This window comes from Rhinatrema bivittatum, chromosome 15 (assembly GCF_901001135.1).
Source record: "Rhinatrema bivittatum chromosome 15, aRhiBiv1.1, whole genome shotgun sequence".
Lineage (NCBI taxonomy): Eukaryota > Metazoa > Chordata > Amphibia > Gymnophiona > Rhinatrematidae > Rhinatrema > Rhinatrema bivittatum.
The window spans coordinates 47,136,421-47,158,239 of record NC_042629.1 but is presented as its reverse complement, the minus strand read 5'-3'; the positions used below and the strand labels follow the sequence as shown (position 1 = coordinate 47,158,239).

At 41.5% G+C, this 21,819-nt stretch overlaps 1 protein-coding gene across 2 annotated transcripts in view; it reads right to left on the bottom strand.

The window, feature by feature from the left end:
* Positions 1-21,819, bottom strand: part of GSK3B (glycogen synthase kinase 3 beta) — a 239,279-nt gene that overhangs the window by 38,780 nt on the left and 178,680 nt on the right. For both annotated transcript variants that reach the window (XM_029578124.1, XM_029578125.1), the window contains exons 7-8: positions 10,450-10,547; positions 7,099-7,194 (exon numbers count right to left, since the gene is read on the bottom strand). In XM_029578124.1, coding sequence (XP_029433984.1) covers positions 7,099-7,194; positions 10,450-10,547 — 194 coding nt within the window. The remainder of the gene's footprint in view (positions 1-7,098; positions 7,195-10,449; positions 10,548-21,819) is intronic.

Genomic DNA, 21,819 nt, shown 5'->3' with positions numbered 1-21,819 from the left:
ACCCTGGTAGCAGTGTCAAAGATATCGTAAGATGATCTGATCTCATGCTTCCCTGCCTCAAAACCCTTGTTTACTAGGGTTTGGAGTTGCTCTTGAAATTGCTGAGGCAGGGAGTCTGTTAAGTCTTGTATCTGCTTAAATAAGACCCTATTATATTGGGTCATATAGAACTGATAAGAGGCAATTCTGGAGATGAGCATTGATACCTGGAAGACACGGAAACCAATGGCATCTAGAAATTTCTGTTCCTTGCCTGGGGGAAAGGAAGTGTGAGGTTTTGAACTCCTTGCTCTTTTCTGGGCAGATTCGACAACCACAGATTGGTGATACAATTGAGGTTTGCGAAAGCCTGGAGCTGACTGAACAAGATAGGTGGTGTCAGCTTTCCTGTGGACTGGAGCCACAGAGCCAGGATGTTCCCAGTTCTTTTTGAGGAGATCCAGAAGAACCTGGTGGATAGGGATGGAGGTTGTTTCCTTGGGAGCATCCAGGAATTGTAACAGCTCCATCATTTGATGCCTGTCATCTTGTTCAGTCTGCAATTGGAAGGGAACCAATTCAGACATCTCCTTCACAAAATTTATAAAGGAAAGGTCTTCTGGAGGAGAACGCTTTCTGCTTTCAGTAGGTGAAGGTGGTGAAGGCAAATCATCGGTGTCTGGTGAAGAATCATCAGTCCAGGCGTCGTAGTGATCAGCACCTGCTCCTCTAGGGACTAAAGGACGGCGGGGCAGTGGGATCCCTGAAGGTCCTGGTCGAGGCTCCGAAGGACTCGAAGGAATAACTGGAGGCACTGATGAAGGCATCGAAGGCACCGGTGGAGCCGATGGACATGTCGGTACTGATGGGTGGATCAGTGGCAACGACGGTCGTATCGGCATCGATGGCCGAGGCATCGGCAGAACTCCCGATGGAGGGATGTGGAACGGTGTTTCTCCTCCTGTTGACAAAGCAAGCGGGGAGGGCACCGGAACCATCGGTGACCCAGGGTTCATCGGTGGAAAAGCGGCCATGAGCGCTTCCATCCTCGAGAGCAGCGGTGCCAACGCTGCTGGAATCAGGTTGGTCGGTTCTGCAATCAGTACCGGTGTCTGTGCCGGAGGAACCTGGAGTCTATGCATCGCCTTGTCGATGGCTTCCTGAACCATCTGGTCCAGTTCTTCTCTGGCTCCAGAACAGAAGGAGACCAGACATAGCCGGAAGGACCACAGTTAAAGGCGGAGTCGCGGCTCCTGATACCCTATCGGGTGAGGGTTGCCTCGGTGACCCAGTTGCCGAAAAGGTCTGTGCCTTTTCTGGACGGGGTTTCTTCGACGGCGGTTCGGACGATGGCGAGGTCGATGATTTCGCTCCCTCGATGGTCCGAGACTTTCGATGCCGGTGGTGATGTTTATCTCTACGATCCCCTCGATCCTGAGGGGGAGTAGAGGGTGTCAAAGGCCGAGAAGTCGTCGATGCCGACAGCCACCGGCCGGAGGTCAATGCTGGCGCGAAGTTGACAGTGCCGGTTCTGACGACATCGATGCAATAGACAGCGTCGGGGTTTGAGCACGGAAGAGAAGTTCCATCTTCTCCATTCTAGCCTTGCAACGTTTTGGTGTCATGAGGGCACATTTGGTGCAGGTTAGGACATCGTGCTCACATCCGAGACACATTACACAGACTTTGTGAGAGTCTGTGATGGACATGGTGTGATTACAGTCCGGGCACCAGTAGAACCCCGACGCCATGGCCATGAAAAAATTGAGCCGCTGTATGGTCGACGGCCAGTAGGGCCAAACTCGATGGTAATGAACGGAAAACGGGTAAAAAAAACAAAACTTACCAGAGTACTCCGGCTTGAAAAAGTTGAAGGAGGGACCCCTGTGGGGTAAATTAAATTTTAGTAATTCCGTGAGGAAAATTCCTGTCAGGAATCTCCGCAGAGCTCCTTAACCGCGTGGCTACTGCTGCGCGGAAAAAAGAAGACTGAAGGGGGACCCCTGCTGGCTGCAGGGTTAGTGCCATGCTGTGCATGCCCAGTAGGGGCCAGTCAAAGTTCTGGAAACTTTGACAGAAGTGTTCCGTGATTGGGCTCCATCCTGTGATGTCACCCATATGTGAGGACTACCATCCTGCTTGTCCTGTGAGAAAAGCTCTGCCACCACATAGCATCTGACAGCTCATTCTATGCCCCTCTCAAAGATGCGCCCTGTGCCACTATCATCCAAATGCAATAGAAGTGCAGAGAAACTTGAAAAGCAAACTGCAAAGATTTCCAATCGCACTGTCTATTTGGAAATATGCAGAGCTTCTCCTGAGTATTTTAAGCAAATACAATTTAGTATACAATTAAGATTGATTTCCATGTATTAATAATAATTCTTATCTAGAAATGTATTTAAAAATGTCAAGCCTAGTACTGGTTTAAACCTTCAGTTATTTTAGGAGCCACAAATTCAGTTTCTTTGCCACTTGGGAGAGCTATACCAGGTAGCTCCTATCTATAAAATCATAAATCTGTCCTTTGGGGTGACATTTTGCAAACTCTATTGAGCGAGCATTAAAAATGTTTTTTTTCACTCAAAGTGTCTGGTGTGACTGAGGCCTAGAAAAAGCAACAGCTTTTATACTACAAAATAACTAGGATAGTTGATTGACCCATAATTTCATATTTATTATTTAGAGACCAATGTAGAGGAACAGCACACATGATGAGATTTCTCTTACCGTACTTTATGAAGAAACTACTGACTTTAGAAACAAACACTTCTTTGAAGATTGTGTCTATTAAGGTAACCCTGCATTACTCTAGGCAGTAAATTGATAGACCACCAGAATCTTTGGGGGCATATCTTGATTCAGACAGATTTTCTTTTAGTTTCCTTTTCTTTAATACAATAATTTAGATCTTTACCAATAAACTCCCTGTAAATGTAAAATTCAAGAGTAAATGTGTAGATGCAGTGTCTGCATCTCAACCCTAGGAATCTGCAAACAGATTCTGATATGTTCCTAGCCACAGAACTTGTGCTGAATCCTGCAGAAAGTTAGCTGTGAACATAAGAGCAAAGATACTTTTACACTTAGAATCTACCAAGGCTAAACTATATATTTCAATCGTTTGCAATTATTTAATCATGGTTTTTAAAGCATAAGTAGAATAAAATGCTGTTTTCACTGAAACAATCTGTCACACAGGATTCCTTTATGCTATCTTCACTCCTTTTTATGGAGTCCTTTAAGGCTGCTTGACCTTCCACTTGCATAATGTCACCAGCTCAGGCATCTCTCCAAGGGAAGCTTTATCTCTGTAAAGTCTATTTTGTTACCTAGTCAGATGTCTTATGCTCAGGGACACCACATTAGGAAAGAGGGTGGATTAAATAAAATTTAAAATTCTAATAAAAGCAAACAATTCATAAAATACAAGAAAACAGTCAAGAGAAAGCTATTAGTGTAGCTGCATTTAAAAAAGGTTTGGACAAGCTCCTGGAGGAAAAGTCCATTAACTATTAAGGCAAAGTTGCAGAAATCTACTGCTTATTCTTGGGATAAGCAGCTTGGAATCCATCTACCCATTCGGGATCCTGCCAGGAACTTGTGACCTGGCTTAGCCACTGTTGGAAATATCTGCATGCACTACCTCCATAACATGCAAATTTTCTCTTGCATATTCATTGTGGATATCCTGAAAACCCGACTGGCTGGGGGTCCCCAGGACAGGGTTGGGAACCACTGCTATAGAATCAAGATTAGAAAAACTGGCTAGAATTTTAAAAAATGAATCCAAGAGAAAAGAACCTAGCTCAGCTCATCAACTCAAGACCTTGCCTTCCTACTAACGTTATCATTCCCTTGAAGATAACTTTGTTCTTAAAGATAACCTTATCAGCATTCTCTCATTTATAACCTACTTCACACCTGCGTGCTATGCATCTTGAGGATAGTACCTCTCCCATCGCACTTTTAATGTATCTGCTGGTAGATCCTTCCCTATTAAGTAGTGGGTGTGCCCCAGGGTTCAGTTCTGGGCCATTTTCTCTCTATGTTTGTTCCTTTGGTACTCTGATCTCCCATGGCTTTCAGTATCAACTTTATGCCAATAGCTAAAAGATCTCTCTATGCAACAGAATTTTCGTCCAAAATCCAGTTCCAAATCTCAGCTTGCTTCTCCAACATTGCTCTCGAGGACCCAGCATCATCTTAAACTTAACATGGCCAAGACACAGAATCTTCCTTCAAAACTCATTTTCCCTTTCCCTATTTTTCTAGCCCTATGAATAAAACATTCAACCTCCCAGTCCCCTCAGCCTGCAGCCTTGGTTTCATAGAAACAAACATGTCAGAAAGAGACCATATGGCCTATCTAGTCTGCTCACCCAAACCAACTAATTCAGCTTTACAATCTCTGCCTCTCCCTCAGAAATCCCGTGTTTATCCCATGTTTTCTTGAATTCAGATACTGTTATCGCCACCACCTCCACTAGGATATTGTTCCATGCATTATTTTTTATGTAAATAAATATTTCTTTATATTACTCCTGAGTCTACCCCCTCTCACCCTTATCCCGTGACCCCTCATTGTAGAATCTCTAGTTCACTGAAAGAGGCTTGGTTCAGATGCATAGAAACTTTGGAGGTATTTAAATGTCTATCATATGTCCTTTATCTTGTCTTTCCTTCTAGAGTATGTATGTTCATATCTTTAAATATGTTTGTTCCCCATAGCTTTAGAATGAAGACCACTGATCATTTTACTAGCCACCCTCTGGATCAGCTCCAACTGATTTATATTCTTTAAAGGTGCCATCACCAGAATTCTATCTAGTATTCCAAGTGAGACCTCACCAAGGACTTGTACAGGGGCAATATCACCTCCCTTTTTCTGCTGACCATTCCTCTTCCCTATGAAGCCAAGCATCTTTCTGGCTTTTACCGTTGCATTATCCACCTGTTTGGCCACCTTAAGATCAGATACAACTGCCCCAGATCCCAAGAATTTCACTCCGATACTGTAACTCTCCCTTGGGGTTCTGCAGCTTAAATGCATAACTCTGCATTTTATAGCATTAAATCTTAGCTACCAGATGGAAAGACCACTCCTCAAGCTTTGCTAGATCCCTTCATTTTTTTTCACATTTGAATTTTCTCTCCTTCTATGCAAACACCCAAAATATTACTAAAACGTTTCTTTTCTGCAACCTCCTCACAAGACTCCCAAACTCTCTAAAGAGTCCATTCAAATTCAGCTGTGCGACTTATCTTCCTCCAATGTCATTATGACCTTGAGTCTCACTTCTCAAGTCATGACCGTGGCTGCCCATCCACTTCAAAGGTTCTTCTATTCACCTACAAGTGACTTCAGTCTTCAGCTTTTCGTTACTTTTCCTCTCATCTTTCCCTACTACCTCCTCCTCCACTGCAAATTCCTGACACCTCTTTCCATCTTGCTGTGCAGTATGCCTAACACAGCCTCTCTCAGTTTGGGACTCATGCTCTTTCTGGCTATTTTCAAGAACCACCTAAGTGGTGGTAGTAAAGTCCTTTTATCCATCAAGGAAATTTAATCCGTCTGCCATCAACTAAACTCAGTTCTCCAAGAGGCAATTTAAGAAACCTTAAAACGTTAACATTCATGTCTAGGCAATCAAAAGGGATATAGAAAGAAACTGCCTTTACTGTCTGAGGAAACTGTTCTGCGTGCTCAGCACCTTCTCAAACCACAAGATTTCTAGATTGCGAACCATCAGGGTCAGTTAGGAACGACAAGATCCTGCACTACAAACTTAAGTCCTTTCCTGAAAGGTTTTTTGCTTAATTTTACCATATTAGAATCATTTTATCTCATAAGAATTCATGGAAAGAGGGAAGCTTTGCAATCTTTAGATTCAAAAGTCATATCTCTAGTTTTATTTAGTCCACTTCAGTTGTGGTTGACCTGTCGGCACACAGGATTCAGTGGATCAATTAAGCCTTGGATACACCAAGGACAACAGGCAATGTTTTGATCTGGAAAGGTGGAGAGAATACCACTGCAGTGGTAACTGGCAGTCTAAGACAGAAGATTTGAAATCTCCAAAACCTGGGGTCATGAGAAAGTGCACCCATTTATGGGAAGTCTTGCATTTGCTTTCACCAGGTGGAAATCTACTTGCTTGTTTGGGTTTCAGCAGTGCTTAGAGCTTAAGTGTTAAGTGTTCTGAAATGGCCAGAGTTTACTGCCCTGGAAGCCAGATTTACCATCCTTCAAAATACTGTTTCGCCTTCTGGCAACAAGAGAGAAACTGGAAGATCGAAGGAAAGCATGCTCAATAGTAACAAACAAGTCTCTTTTTTGTACATATACCTGTAGAATCTGTCTCCCCCTGACTAGTTTATGGAAGAAAACCAGATTGCCCAGAATGATATACGAAGAATCGGAAATTAAAAATGTAAAACATTAAAAAGAACTATCAGCGATGGGAGGTTATTTTGATTCCTTCATGTACCAATAAAAACAAAACCTTGCTTTATGGTAATATGTGAATTTGTGAAACCTACTTCAATATAGGTACAAATAGATTTTCTGATTTGTACTTCCTGTTTTTCTCTGTTACAGAACTTACAAAACCATATGGAAAAGGAGCAAGGTCTTGTAATATTACTAGGCACACTGGGCAAACTGAAAACAAGGACATGCAAAATTGTAGCAAGATGGACCAGAGGAATGAAGCACAAACCACCTCCAAGAAGACATGACAGTGTTTTGGGGCTTTGTCTGAAGGCAGCAATGCAGCTACAGTTTCTCCTTCTCTCGTAGTGCTATGGACAGGTGCATGAAATTGGATAGTTCTTTCTTGGTGTCTGTGCATTACCTGACTGCTTCTGATGGGTTAAGGAACAGATAGAACTAGGACCACCAAAAGCAGAAAATTAACACTAAATATGGACAAGCTACCAAATATAATGAATGCTAAAGGAAAAAATACACTAATTGTAGATTGAGAGGATGACATTAAAAACAAACTAGAATGTGTCTAAATATGATTTTGCTGCATGTCCTACAGTATGTCTAGCTGTTCTAGATCTTGATTTGAACTGACTTTGAAGTGCAATAGCCAAAGCACAGAGACTCACCTTAGTCCAAGGATGTGCCTTAATTTGTGGAAATTTGAATTCAGTGTAATTTGGATTCATCTCTCTAATTTGCTCTCTTGTAGGTGTTCCCAGGACCTGTGGGGGAGGGGGTAGAGGAGAAATAAGTATTCCTGAAATACATCCTAGGGATACATCAAGGGGTGCACAGGAAAACTCTTTTGACCTTCAGGTGACCAGAACAATGCACACATACTTGCAGTTATACTCTGCCAGTGCTGCAACCAATGCACCTCCGACTGACAGCTGACAATTTGGCTTTTACATGCCAGCCTTTCAAATACATCAGGAAGTAGAGAAGAAATACCATCTTAGCCCTCCAAAATAAAATTATAAGAAAACCAAAAGTTTAAATAAACACACACAGATTATAAAAATACCAAACTACATTGAAGTCTTTTAACTAAAGTTCCAATAAATTTGGTGATGAACAGCCTTTTTTTTTTTTTTAAAGTATATCTGGACAGTAGCCAACTTCCTAATTATAATTTAACAAAGGGAACTAAACAAGCACTTACATTACTGAAAAAAGTATTTCAACAAGAAGTTATCCTATAAAAATTATCAGTGGTGATATTTTGTGGGTTAATACACAAAGATGATTAATTTCATCCTCTGGGCCTTAATCACCCTACAAGCAGCTTTCAGTTGGGAGTCTGATGGCAGCTATAAGTGCAAGGCTAGCACCACTAATTGCACAGATTAAAAATATTAATTAAATATTTTCTTCTTACCTCTAGAGGGTGTATAGAGCTAGATTACAGTATATGGATGTGGGAGCAAGCAAAATTACCTTTTTAACGTTCTAACTGTGGGTAGAGCTAAAAACCTGCATGTGACTTGTACCTGCAGACTTTAGTCAGCATTTTCAAAGCAAACTCATGTGTATAAATTCACTTTAAAAATGCTTAGATAATTGGCCTGGTATGCACATCCCTCTTCGGTGGGTATAACTTATGTTGGGTTTACTTGCGCACGTGCTTTTTAAAAATAAAAATGCATGAGCTTAAGTTTCAACTCCGTTCCCTAGACTGCCACTCCAGTTTGCACAGAAGCACACGTTTACTTTAATGAGCACGGTGTGTCAGGCTATTTTATAATGGCCATTTACACAAATAAAACACGGGTTTATGCGCACGAATGCCTTTGAAAATTCAGTCCTCAAAGGCTACCTTAAATCTAATACAGAAATCCTGTACAATCATTTCTTATAAGACAACCTGTTCAATTACAGTACAGGTAAGCACAAGTCAGAAATTAATGCACCCATGGATAACACCTTTTATACCCATTTAGCTTAATAAACTTAGTTCCTTCCTTATTTTGGCCATTTCAGAATAGAGGTTTGAGGAGTTAAAGTTGCCTATCTGTACAATGCACAGACCATGAGAACTGTTTATACAATTGCTTTTTCTGTTCTAGGTTTAATTCACCTCGTCAGAAAAGCATCAGTTCAGCCGTACACAAATTCAGTGACAATCTCACAGGAAAAGGAAGCTCAGATCCCTGTTTTCAAAGAAGCCAGAGTAGCAGAAATATTCTGTTATCTCATCCAGTGTTTCAGGGAACAGATATGTGGCTTTCAAAAACTGAATGACCTATTTGTTACATTGGTTTGAACAGAAGCCAAAACAGGAGATCTGGAAAAAAAAATGTGTTTATCACTCTGGAACTCTCACTTCATTTTTCTTTTCTTTTTTCAACTGGATGTAGAAGTGTGGAAATGTGAACATGTTTGATACCCAATGATTTTTTCCAAAAGATTAAAAAAAAATGTACAAAATGTGCTGGCAGTGGAAGATTGTAAGCCTGCACCAGATTATACTCCCAGCATCCTCCCTCCAACCAAAATCCATCCATGCCAAAAGTGTGTGTGTGTGTGTGTGTGTGCAGGAAGGAGTGTGGGTTGGAATTCTACATGCTCACCTTTGTTTCAAGCAGCTGTCTTCAAAAAGTGGGAATTATATCCATGATTCTTTTAAACCATGTGCCAGTTCCCTACCAGATGAGATATAGTCTCGTGCTTAATACGTAGGCTGGCAAAAAGGGGTATGAAATAATGGATTTGTAGAGTACCATAATAATATAGTTGGCTTTTGTCTTATGACAGTGGTTACAAAGTTATCTAAAGACTGTTTTTGTTCGAGCTTAGGTGATAGTCTTATCAACGTCCTCAGTATGCATGTCACAAAGTATCAAACCACTTTTAAGAGAGGGTGCCCTTTCAAGTTTTTCTCTGTCTCCATCTGCTGGAAAGGAGGCATAACCCAGCAGTCTGGACTGATCCGGGTACATACAGGGAACAAACCACTTCGCATTTTCAGATCAGAATTAAGAATGGACAAGCACACTTTGCTTTCTCTCTCCCACCTACCTCCCTTACTTTGTTCTTTTCCCTCTCACTCGTCTACCACCAACCCTGCTCATTCTTCTTTTGTGCCACATAAAACATGGTTTTGAGCCAACTGTGGCGAGGATGCAGGAAGTGCTTCTCATGCACGGCTGCCTCTTCCCATGGCCTACTGGTTATCAACACTTGCGCTACTAACCAACAGACTGCAGAAAGCGGTGGAAGCAGCCAGAGGAGACAATAAATAAAATCTCCTTTGTTAAAACTAGATATAGATTATACCCAGGTCCCAGTTATAGCCTATCAAAATCATGCTCGCAGCAGCAACAAAGTGCCATAGAGCCAAAATAGCGTTTGACGTTGAAGTGCAAACCAGACATTTTAATTAGAACCTAAATTTAGCACTCAGTTCAGCAAGGCTGTCAAAACACAAGGCAATTATACACACTGGGTGGATTCAGAATACATCACTGCTCTCAGCTTCTGTCAGCATCACTTCCTGGCGGCTTAGTCATAAAATAAAAGAATAAAAAAAAATAACCTTGCCTAGAAGATCTGTGGAATACTTCCCATGAAGCCTTGTAAGAATCTCATTTATCCGTTCATAAAGGCCGCATGGCTATTATAAAGTGTCAACCTTGTGTTCCAAAAGGGAAAGTCTTCAAACTAATGCAACTGCACGTAATATAAATAACTTTTTGGATGCTTGGAGATTTAGACTGCCCAGGCTTCTCATTTTCAGCTCAGAACTGCAGAAAAATGATCCGGATGCTTGTGCTCTCAGAGTATTAACCAAGTGTAGGCTCTTCATAGTCTCTCCATGAACTGCTCTTGCTGTTAACTATATAAGCAAGCACCTGGTAAAGGTGGAAGGCAACCTGGGGATTTAAGGAATACACATGCAAGCTTTTCATGTCATCAGTTCTGTTCTACATTTCCACGCCCTTCTCCCAAAGAATAAAATTACTGTCAGAAAACCCTACCTTAATTATTTCCACCAATTGATCCACACCACTGTCACCCGGAAAGATCGGTTGTCCTAGTAATAGCTCAGCCAATACACAGCCTGCTGACCACACATCTGGAAAAAAGAAAGAAATACAAACCACCCATGTAAGAATCATTTTAAAAAACTGAGCCCAGCCATCATCTCGTTTGGGCTTCCAGCTCATACTGGAACTGGCCTCAGATTACATCGCTCTAAGCCTTCATACATGGTTACCCAGGATGGCTCTCTCCCCATCTACCCTGCCCCCTCACAGCCAGAGACTTGACAATCTGCTGATTAAGAGAGACAGACAGCACAAACATGCTCTTAGATGCTCCCTCATAGGTGCTGTGAACCTCGCTTCCACATTATCCCCGGCCCCAACTGGCCTTGAGAGGAGATTCCAGGCTCAGACAAATCCATATTTCCCACCATGGAGAACACAGCGCTGTCCCTGAATAGCCAGGCCAGCCCATTATAGCAATTTTGATTGGTAGAAGCATTAGAATACTGGTTCTCAACCTTTCACCTTATAAACATAGTTCATGTCTCCCCCTCCCTCCTTTTTAACCCACTATTGTGAATGGACTATTAAGGACACAGATCTGTATTTACACTACGTGACAAAGAGAATCTGCAAGCCAGGTAAGTGATGGCTTTTACATTTTGAGACCATGTCTGACAGCTACTGGAAAACTCTGGCAACAGAATTAAGTTTTGTACAGTGTTCACAGATGTTAACATTTACACCAGGCAATACTATAATCGGAGCAAACCATTTTGAATTCTAATTCGTTTAGATTACTGACAGTCATAAAGAGATCTATTGTCAATTATGAAATCAAATACTACATCATGATTAACAGAAATGTTGAATTCTGGGCGTTTTTTTTTCCACAGAAACAGAATGGAAAACCTTTTGTACAGGAAGACCTAGAAGAGTATCCTCTCTCTTCAAATAGAGGAAAAGTGAAGTATCAGTTGAAAGGCTGCCAGAAAAGGGAGGAAAAGTAAAATCATTTGTGTTCCTGTTACAAAAAATAATAATAATAATCAGGCAGATTACTTTTCCAAATAAAACATTACAATAGGTAATCAGATTACAAATTACTTCTGGCCAAAAACTAGCTTTTTCAATAACCAACTACAAGCAAACACTATACAAGAACATACTGGGTCAGACCGAGGGACCACCAAGCCTAGAACCCTGTTTCCAACAGTGGCCAGTCCAGAATACAAGTACCTGAACAAGTACCCAAACGTTAAATAGATCCCATGCTACTGATGCCAGTAATCCCTATGTCTACTTTATTAATAGCAGTTTATGGACTTCATCTATTAAGTGCTACTGATGCCATTATAATTATATAGATTCCTGTTACTTCTATAATTTCATTGCACATATATTTATAGCCATGAATTAAGCCCAAGTCATTTAGACTGCTTCCCCCATAGTTCAGCAGGTGAGTGAGCCTATCTATGCTGCAAAATCCCTACGTTTTAGACTTGTAGCAAAAGTTTTCAGTCTGAACATGAAATTGTAAATGTGAATGTAAAAATAAAGTTTTGAGATTTGTAGCAATGAATTATTGGCTAAAATTAAAAGGGCATGATTTTACCATATTGTGTCCCAGTTTCTTTCTATGGGCTACTGAATTTTGACTTATGGGGAAGCTATCTAATAAATATCTGGCCAATATTCAATTATCCATAAGTGAACTATGACAAGATATGAAGGGACTTTCACTTTTCCCTATGGTACTGCTAATAGTGCTACTTTTAAATAGTTAGCTTTAAGAGATTTGGATAAGATTGAATGCACTCCCTGCAAATCATGTTTGGTCAATGAAGCTCTTTCAACCATAAATGAACAGTAGCAAAAACATTTCAGTATCCAAAATGTAGAAGGAAAGTAGCAGCCAAACTAATGTATGCTTGCATTTTACTTTACATGAAGATATTCAATTTTTCAAGACATTTGATAAAATCCATAACCACAAAAAAATGAAATTTTGTTGAACGTGCATCAGTGACATTTGTGCTGTGAAAGCATCAATGCCAGTGAAATTCCAAGAAAAGAATGAAACACAAGAACACAATTGTCTGTTTAACAAAGTGTAGGTTTTTTTTGGCTTGGCTGTTTCTCCTGTTCTTTGGGTTTCCAACTCAATTAGAACTGTCAACTGCTGGGTTACTGCAGCATCAGCCTTCAACTACCCAAGGTTTTCTCTTTATCTTTAAATCCCGCTCCCAACTCAGCCCAGCTAGTACAACAGAGTCTTTGGACAGGGCCCATAAATCATGGGTCCCTTCAGAAACCTGGTAACACGGACCTTAAATCTAGCTACCGAGTGTTACACTGAGCATTGACTCTCTCCCCCCAGAAGCTGTGAATGCTGTCTCCTTAGGGTGTACCTTACCCGACTATTTTTGCTTCCAGAATAGGTCATATGGAGGATAATGCAAGTAATCTACAACAGGTAACCAGGCTAACAGGCATGATGACTGAATGCAGAGGGAAGTTCTGTCGTAATAAATATAGCAGCAATTTTTAGATGCATCATTCTTGATTTATTGAAGGGAGTAACTGGCTGTTAAAGAACAAGACAAATGAGATACTGCTTCATTGTGAAGACTGCCAAATTTGTGACAACTTGTGAAGTATAAGGCCAAGGGCTTTCAATCATGCAAGAAGAAAATACTCAAAGGTGACTAAGGTGTCATTGACAATTGTGAAACCAAGATCTGAAACTTCTGGTATGCTGAAGGGACAGATCTGCATGCTGAATTTACTGCCTGTGATATCTGTGTAAAACTGGTAACTGTGACTCAGAACTCATATCTGCTTGGCTTACTGGTTCAAAGTTACTTTTTTCATGTTCAATTGCTGCTCAGAATAAACACAGCTGAGACTAGCGAGTATTTTTTCAAGCACTGACAGACTGTCAATGATGTCAACTTCCTAAACTTGCATTCTGTTGCAGCTACTTATTTTTTTTTTTGGCAAGAAACACTTTCAGTTGTGCTTAAAGCAAGACACCCTAAAAATCTATTTAAATAAATAAAAGGCTATAAATAAAACTCTATACTTGTCACTTTTTTTTTTTTTTTTTACCCATGATGGGGTTCATAAACTTATCCAAGTTCTCTCTCAGTAGTACAATTTTACTTATTTCAAAATGTGTGGAGATATGAAGAAAAGGCGGAAATATTAAACAAATACTTCAGTTCGGTGTTCACTAAAAACGACCCTGGAGAAGGATCATCGCTAGTTAATAAGACATTGGAGGGGGGTGGAGTAGACGAAACTGTTTACAGAAGAGAATGTATGGGAAGAGGTAGGAAAACTGAAAGTGGACAAGGCCATGGGGCTGGATGGAGGTACATCCCAGGATACTGAGGGAGCTCGGAGATATGCTGGCAGGTCTGCTGAAGGACCTGTTCAATAGATCCATGGAAATGGGAGTGGTGCCGAGTGATTGGAGAAGAGCAGTGATGGTCCCGCTTCACAAGAGTGGGAGCAGAGAGGGGGCGGAAACTACAAGCTGGTTAACCTCACCCCGGTGATGGGAAAATTAATGGAAACTCTGCTAAAGGAAAGGATCGTGAACTATCTACAGTCAAGAGGATTGCTGGACCCGTGGCATCACAGATTCACCAGGGGAAGGTCCTGTCAGACAAATCAGATTGATTTTTTTGATTGGGTGATTAAAGATTTGGATCAAAGGAGAGCACTCTATGCGATCTACTTGGATTTCAGCAAAGCTTTTGTTTCAAATCTTTTTATTAATTTCAGCAAAGCTTTTGATACAGTCCCACATAGGAGGCTTGTGAATAAAATGAGAAGCTTGGGAGTGAGTGCCAAAGTGCTGGCTTTGATTACAAACTGGTTGACGGATAGAAGACAGCGTGTGATGGTAAATGGAACCTACTCTGAAGAGAACGGTGTTAAGCAGAATGCCGCAAGTATCGGTGTTGAGACCGGTCTTGTTCAACATCTTTGTGAGCGACATTGAGGAAGGAATAGAAGGTAAGGTTTGTCTTTTTGTGGATGATTCTAAGATCTGCAACAGAGTGGACTTGCCGGAAGGAGTAGAGAGAATGAGATGTCATTTAAGGAAGCTTGAATGGTGGTTGAAGATATGGCAGCTGGGATTCAATACCAAGAAGTGCAGAGTCATGCATCTGGGGTGCAGTAATCCAAAAGAGCTGTATGTGATGGGGGGATGAAGGGCTGTTGTGTACAGAGCAAGAGAGGGACCTTGGGGTGATAGTGTCTAGCGATCTGAAGATGGCGAAGCAATGTGACAAGGCGACTGCTAAAGCCAGAAGAATGCTGGGCTGCATAGAGAGGAACAACCAGTAAGAAAAAGGAGGTGATAATCCCCTTGTACAGGTCCTTGAGGCCTCACCTGGAGTATTGTGTAGAGTTCTGGAGACCGTATCTCAAAAGGGAGAGAGATAGGATGGAGGTGCTCCAGAGAAGGACGACAAAAATGGTGGGGGTCTCAATCAAATGACTTATGAGGAGAAGTTGAAGGACATAAATATGTAAACCCTGGAGGAGGAGAAGAGGTGCAGGGGAGATATGTTCAGACCTTCAGATACCTGAAAGGTTTTAATAATGCACATTCGACAAACCTTCTCCGTTGGAAAGAAATCAGTAGAACTAGGGGTCATGAAATGAAACTCCATGGAAGAAGACTCAGAAGCAATGTCAGGAAATATTTCTTCACAGAGAGGATGGTGGATGCCTAGAATGCCCTTCAGGAGGTGGTGAAAACAAAAATGGTGAAAAATTTAAAAGGTGCATGGGATAAACACTGTGGATCCCTAAAGGCTAAAGGATGGAAATGAGGAAAAGAGTGCATGGGGTAACTTGCTGGTGTGGCGGTTACTACCCTTCACCAACAAGCCTTCATACTGTTGATGCAACTCATTGCTCTCTGCTTTAATGGCAGGAGGAAGAGAGGAAAAGGGGAATTCGTTTTGGACAGCAACCAACAAGGTCATGAATTTTGTGGTCTGGGAAAACAAATAAGCATGGGGGTAACTTGCTGACGCGGCTGTTACTACCTTTAACCAATAAGCCTTATACTTGTGATGTAACTCCAACATTGCTGTCTGCTTCAACAGCAAGAAAACGGGAAATTGGACTCTGACAGCAACCAACAACGGCCTGACTTTAACGGTTTGGGAAACTAAGTATGTGGGTAACTTGAATGGCATTGCAGTTGCCACCTCTTGATGATACCATTATGGGGGAAACCTGTATGGCGCGGCTGGTGATACCATAAGCTTGCTGGGCAGACTGTATGGACCATTTAGTCCTTTTCTGCCATCATTTCTATCAACATTTTGATCTAAACGTTAATGGAGACAGAGCCATACTGCATGCAAAGAATTTGATTTCAGAACTATCACATAAACAGCACGGCATTTATGGATTTCTGTCTATAACTAAATGTCACTTGCTATGTTCACTGAATACAATTACTTTGTTAAACCCCAAACCAATAAGTGTTCAATCCATATTATGTTTCGATACTGACAATGCTCCATTCAAGATACAATTAGCTCCCCCCCACTGGCCATCCTTAAATCTAACTTCACATTAGCTGTTATGCTGTACCTTAATCTTTTCCAAAATTTCTAATTAGCACTTTTTTTCTTCTGAATTTTCTAATTTCTTACCAGCACTTATGCTCTCCATAATTAAAGACAGCAGATTACCAGCCTTTCAAATAGGGTCACTTGAACTCGTATGGCGCCTAGCAAAATGAAATTCGAGCTTTCTTGAAAAGAACGGAAATCTTTTTTGTGCATACTCAGGGCTTTCCATACTATAGCAGTTTCTCACTCATCTCCTATTTATTCAAGATAAAAAAAAAAAAAAAAGGGGGAAGACGGAGGGTTTATGACACTAGTGAACTGCTGTCTTCAGAGAATGCCTGTAATGCTTAAGCAACTTTGTTTTCTCTGAAGACAAACAGGTTCACCATGTCACACAAGTGGGACTCCCTAGCTAAAGGATGCCTTCAACACACACACACAAAAGACAGACAAGAACAGGAACAGGCAGGAATACATTTCCTGGAAAATACCCTTTTGTATATTTGTCTGTTTTAAACAGAGTAAGATATTCCAAATCCTTATAAAATGGGCTCCTAAAGGGGTAAGTGTGCTACTCGAAAAGGCCCTGAAGGACGCACAGCTGAAATCTACTATGCCAATGGGAGATCACATCCAGATAACATGAGGAGAATGTATGGACCGAAATCCATGTTGCAGCCTTCCAAATCTCAAGGGAGGTAGGTCTTAAGATTGGTCACCAATATCACCCTAACTCTCTATGGCAGAGCTTTCCAAAGTGTGTGTCGCGACACTTTAGTGTGTCGCCTGCAGTGTGCTGCGCAAGCCCGGTGCACGTGACGGGGCGGAGCAAGTGGGAGCCAATGCGGCCGCCGGTGGACCTCATCCCACTGGCAGCTGAGTAGTTAAACATCGCTGTGCTGTGCCGGAGACGCACAGCAGGAAGATCGGCAGGGCCGAGGTGGAGCTCACGTCACCACGGCCCGAAGAACAAGGTCACGTCTAAACATGCAGGTGCTCCTCCTCCTTCCTGCCCACGCGGCCCCGGAAGAAAAATGTTGCCAGAGCCACGTGGGCAGGAAGGAGGAGGAGCGTCAGCCACATGCAGAAGAGGAGCAGCGTTGTTGCAGCCGGCTGAGGAGGTGGCCCGGTAGCAGGGTCCCCACCGCGGATTGGCCCGAGAAGATCAGGGCCGCTGCAGAGCCCATCCTGCAGCGACCCGTGAAGAGGAGGCCCAGAGGTAAGAGAGAGGCTGAGGGCCCGTAGAGTTCGTGTATGAGCTGATTTGAGAGATTGTGTGCGTGTATGAGCTGAGTTGAGAGATTGTGTGCCTGTGTGTGGGAGTGAGGACCTGAATGCTTGCAGAGACAGCATGTGAGAGCTGTGTGTGTGAGAGAGAGAGAGACAGCATGTGACAGAGAGAGCCTGTGTGCATGAATGATTGTATGAGAGAGAGCATGTGACAGTGAGAGCCTGTGTGCATGAATGATTGTATGAGAAAGAGCCTGTGCTTGAGCAAGACAGCATGTGGGAGTGAGACAGAGCCTGTGTGTGAGAGAGTCAGACAGCATGTGCCAGTGAGAGACTGTGTGTATGAATGATTGTATGAGAGAGAGCATGTGAGAGTGAGAGCCTGTGTGTGTGAGAGAGAGAAAACATGTGAGAATGAGAACCTGACTGTGTGTTTGAGGGAAGACGATAAATGGAGAGAAAAGAAATCGAAAAAAAGACAATATGTGAGGAATTGGCAAAAAAATAAGAAAGGGGAGGTGGAACAAAAAAGCCTGGGACCAACCGATTAGAAAACTTAAGATCAGACAACAAAGGTAAAAAAAACAAAAAAAAACTTTTTACTGATTGGCACATGTAATCTTTAATAATGTGCAAGAGTAGCACTTTCTCTATGCGGATCTCACAATGTACAGGGAAGTGGAAACCCACGGGGCTTGCACAGAGGAGGCAGCAGAATGGGCTTCAGTGCCAGTAGCAGCAATCAGCACCTCCCCAATAGGCATGCAGCATCACTGACAGTGGCAGCAGAGTAATGAGAGAGACTCCGAGGTTGCTGGCAAAAGAAAGAGAGGGGGTCTTGCCTTTAGTGTGTGCATGTGTATGAATGGGTGCCTGCCTGAGGGTGTGTCTGTGTATGAGAGTGAATGGGTGTCTTCCTGGGGTTTGTATGTGTGAGAATAGGTGCCTGCCTGTGTGTGGTGTGTATGTGTGTGTGTGAGAATGAATTGGTGCCTGCCTGGGGGTCTGTGTGTGAGAGAATGAATTGGTGCCTGCCTGGGGGTTTGTGTGTGTGAGAATGAATGTGTGCATGCCTGGGGGATGGTGAGGGAGTGGTGTGAAAATGAATGGGAGCCTGCCTGGGAGTCAGTTTCAGTGTGTGAGAATGATTGGGAACTTGCCTGGGGGTGTGTGTATGTGAGGGAGCCAGAGAGAGTGAGAGCATGAGTATGTATGAGAAAATCCAGGGGAGTGTTTGTGTGGTGGTTGTGTGTGGAGGGGCAGAGAGAGTCTTACAGCCTGAGAGTGTGTCAGTGTCTGTGAGAGCGAGAGGTTATGATGGGTATGAATGTGTATGTATGTGACATTGTATGTGTGAGAGAGAATGGACATGTGAGTATGTGTGAGAGAGGATAACCTCCTAATCCTTGACAATATCAGGGTGACTGGAAATCAAGAGCTCCCATGTATGGACACAGCAGGGGCCTTTTAAAATCCTTATTAGTTTTAATTATTGGGTGTTATTTGATATATGTGCTGTTTTGAAATATTTTATTGGTGTTTGGGAAATTGTAAAAAATGTATATGATTTTAATTAATAGACATTCTATTTATCAGTAGTTTTAAAATATTCTTTTATTAGTATGGTTTTACTATTATAACTGATGCTTTATGTTTCTTGATTTTATTTGTTTTATGAGGAATGGTGGTTCTGTTTTTCCATTGTTAATACACAGAGTCTGGTTTCTTGGGGTTTCCATTTCAGTTTTTTTCTAATTTGTGCTCCTTTATTTTGTATTCTATTTGGTGAGGGTCTGTCTCTGCTCTGTGTGTGTGACCATGATGAGAGATTCTGCTAGCATAGGGATCATAGCAATCTGGTTTGTTTTGTTTCCTCAGTAGGTGGTGAATTGGTATTCTAGGACCCAATGTAATATTTACCCTTGCTTTTTCACAGGTAGGGTTATTGTTGTTGGAGTCCTTGGTGTTATTACTGTTATGTTACAATGGGATTGCAGTATAGATTTTGAGTATCTTTTTTGTGGGGTTTTGTGTTAGTTCACAATGTGCCTGGCAGTGGAAGGTGTTTGTGCTGCTGTTACTGTGAGGTGACACCAGAATTTGAAAATATCTTTTACTCTGATGAGCTGTAAGGGAAACATCCAAGCTCCATTGTTTGGGGGAATTTCAGTGGATGCACAGTGAGTTACAGAACTGGAGGTGCAGGATTTATATTGACATTCTGTCCCTTCCTATAAATTCTAGACTTCACTCTCATAGCCATATAGAATTAGTTGAAAGAGGCTATCAAATAATTTTATAGTGTGAAACTGGCCAGCTTTTTAAAATTATGCAGAAGACCCTTTGGACTTTTTTATTAACACCAAATACTCAAAAGCTGTGTTCATCCCATCAAGCTCATATATCTCATTAAAGATGTAAATTGAATAACACAAAAACTTTGTTTTATTATTGTTACTCATAAATTATAAAGATAACATTAATCTTGGAATATTATATATTTTTAATATAAAAGGTTTTCACAAGATAGGTTGTGTCGTGAAACATTTTATTATGTATATATTTAAAGGAAACATACATAAATTGTCGAAATACATTTCGTACGTTTAACATTTAACCTCTGGTTTGCTAGTAGACTGAATTACTGTGTCCAGAAATTATGTTTGTCTAAAAAGTGTGTCACCAACATGAAAAGTTTGGAAAGCTCTGCTCTACAGTCATAAGAACATAAGAAATTGCCATACTGGGTCAGACCAAGGGTCCATCAAGCCCAGTATCCTGTTTCCAACAGTGGCTAATCCAGGCTACAAGTACCTGGTAAGTACCCAAAAACTAAGTCTATCCCATGCTACTGATTCTAGTAATAATAGTGGCTATTTTCTAAGTCAACATGATTAATAGCAGGTAATGGACTTCTCCTCCAAGAACTTATCCAAACCTTTTTTAAACCCAGCTACACTAACTGCACTAACCATAGCCCCTGACAACAAATTCCAGAGTTTAATTGTGCATTGAGTGAAAGAACTTTCTTCGATTAGTTCTAAATGTGCTACATGCTAACTTCATGGAATGCACCCCTGGTCCTATTATCTGAAAGAGAATATAACAGATTCACATTTACCCGTTATAGAGCTCTCATGATTTAAAGACCTCTATCATATCCCCCCTCAGCCATCTCTGCTCCAAGCTGAACAGCCCTAACCTCTTTAGTCTTTCCTCATAGGGGAGCAGTTCCATCCCCTTTATCATTTTGGTCGCCCTTCTCTGTACCTTCTCCATCACAACTATATCTTTTTTGAGATGCAGCGACCAATGTATACAGTATTCAAGGTGCGGTCTCACCATGGAGTGATACAGAGGCATTATGACATTTTCCGTTTTATTCACCATTCCCTTCCTAATAATTCCTAACATTGTTTGCTTTTTTGACTGCCACAGCACACTTAGCCTACTATTTCAATGTATTATCCACTATGACGCCTAGATCTCTTTCCTGGGTGGTAGCTCCTAATATGGAACCTAACATTGTGTAACTACATTATTTTTCCCTATATGCATCACCTTGCACTTAAATTTCATCTGCCATTTGGATGCCCAATTTTCCAGTCTCACAAGGTCCTTCTGCAATTTATCACAATTTGCTTGTGATTTAACTACTCTGAATAATTTTGTATCTGCAAATTTAATTACCTCACTTGTCTTATTCCTTTCCAGATCATTTATAAATATATTGAAAAGCATGGGTCCCAATACAGATCCCTGAGGCACTCCACTGCCCACTCCCCTCCATTGAGAAAATTGTCCATTTAATCCTACTCTGTTTCCTGTCTTTTAATCAGTTTGTAATCCACAAAAGGACATCGCCACCTATCCCATGACTTTTTAGTTTCCTTAGAAGCCCTCTCATGAGGGACTTTGTCAAACGCCTTCTGAAAATCCAAATACACTACATCTACTGGTTCACCTTTATCTACATGTTTATTAACCCCCTCAAAAAAAATGAAGATTTGTGGGGCAAGACTTCCCTTGGGGAAAGCCATGCTGACTTTGTTCCATTAAACCATGTCTTTCTATATGTTCTGTGATTTTGATCTTTAGAACACTTTCCATTATTTTTCCTGGCACTGAAGTCAGGCTAACCGGTCTGTAGTTTCCCGGATCACCCCTGGAGCTCTTTTTAAATATTGGGGTTACATTAGCCGCCCTCCAGTCTTCAGGTACAATGGATGATTTTAATGATAGGTTACAAATTTTAACTAATAGACCTGTTTAGTATAACAAAAGGAGATACTACTATCTAATTGAAAATGGTCACAGAAACAAAGATGTTATACTTTTTAAGGTTCCGAGTCTGCTTCAGATTGAATTGTACTGGCTACTGCTTTCTAAGTATGAAGAGCTGGCATATGGCCTACAGAATAACGTTAGAACTGACTTAAGTGGAGATCAGACACTACATTAAGTAGGTCCAAGATTTTAGGCTCATGATCCAGCCGCTTGGGTCCTTGGTACTCTTGGTCTT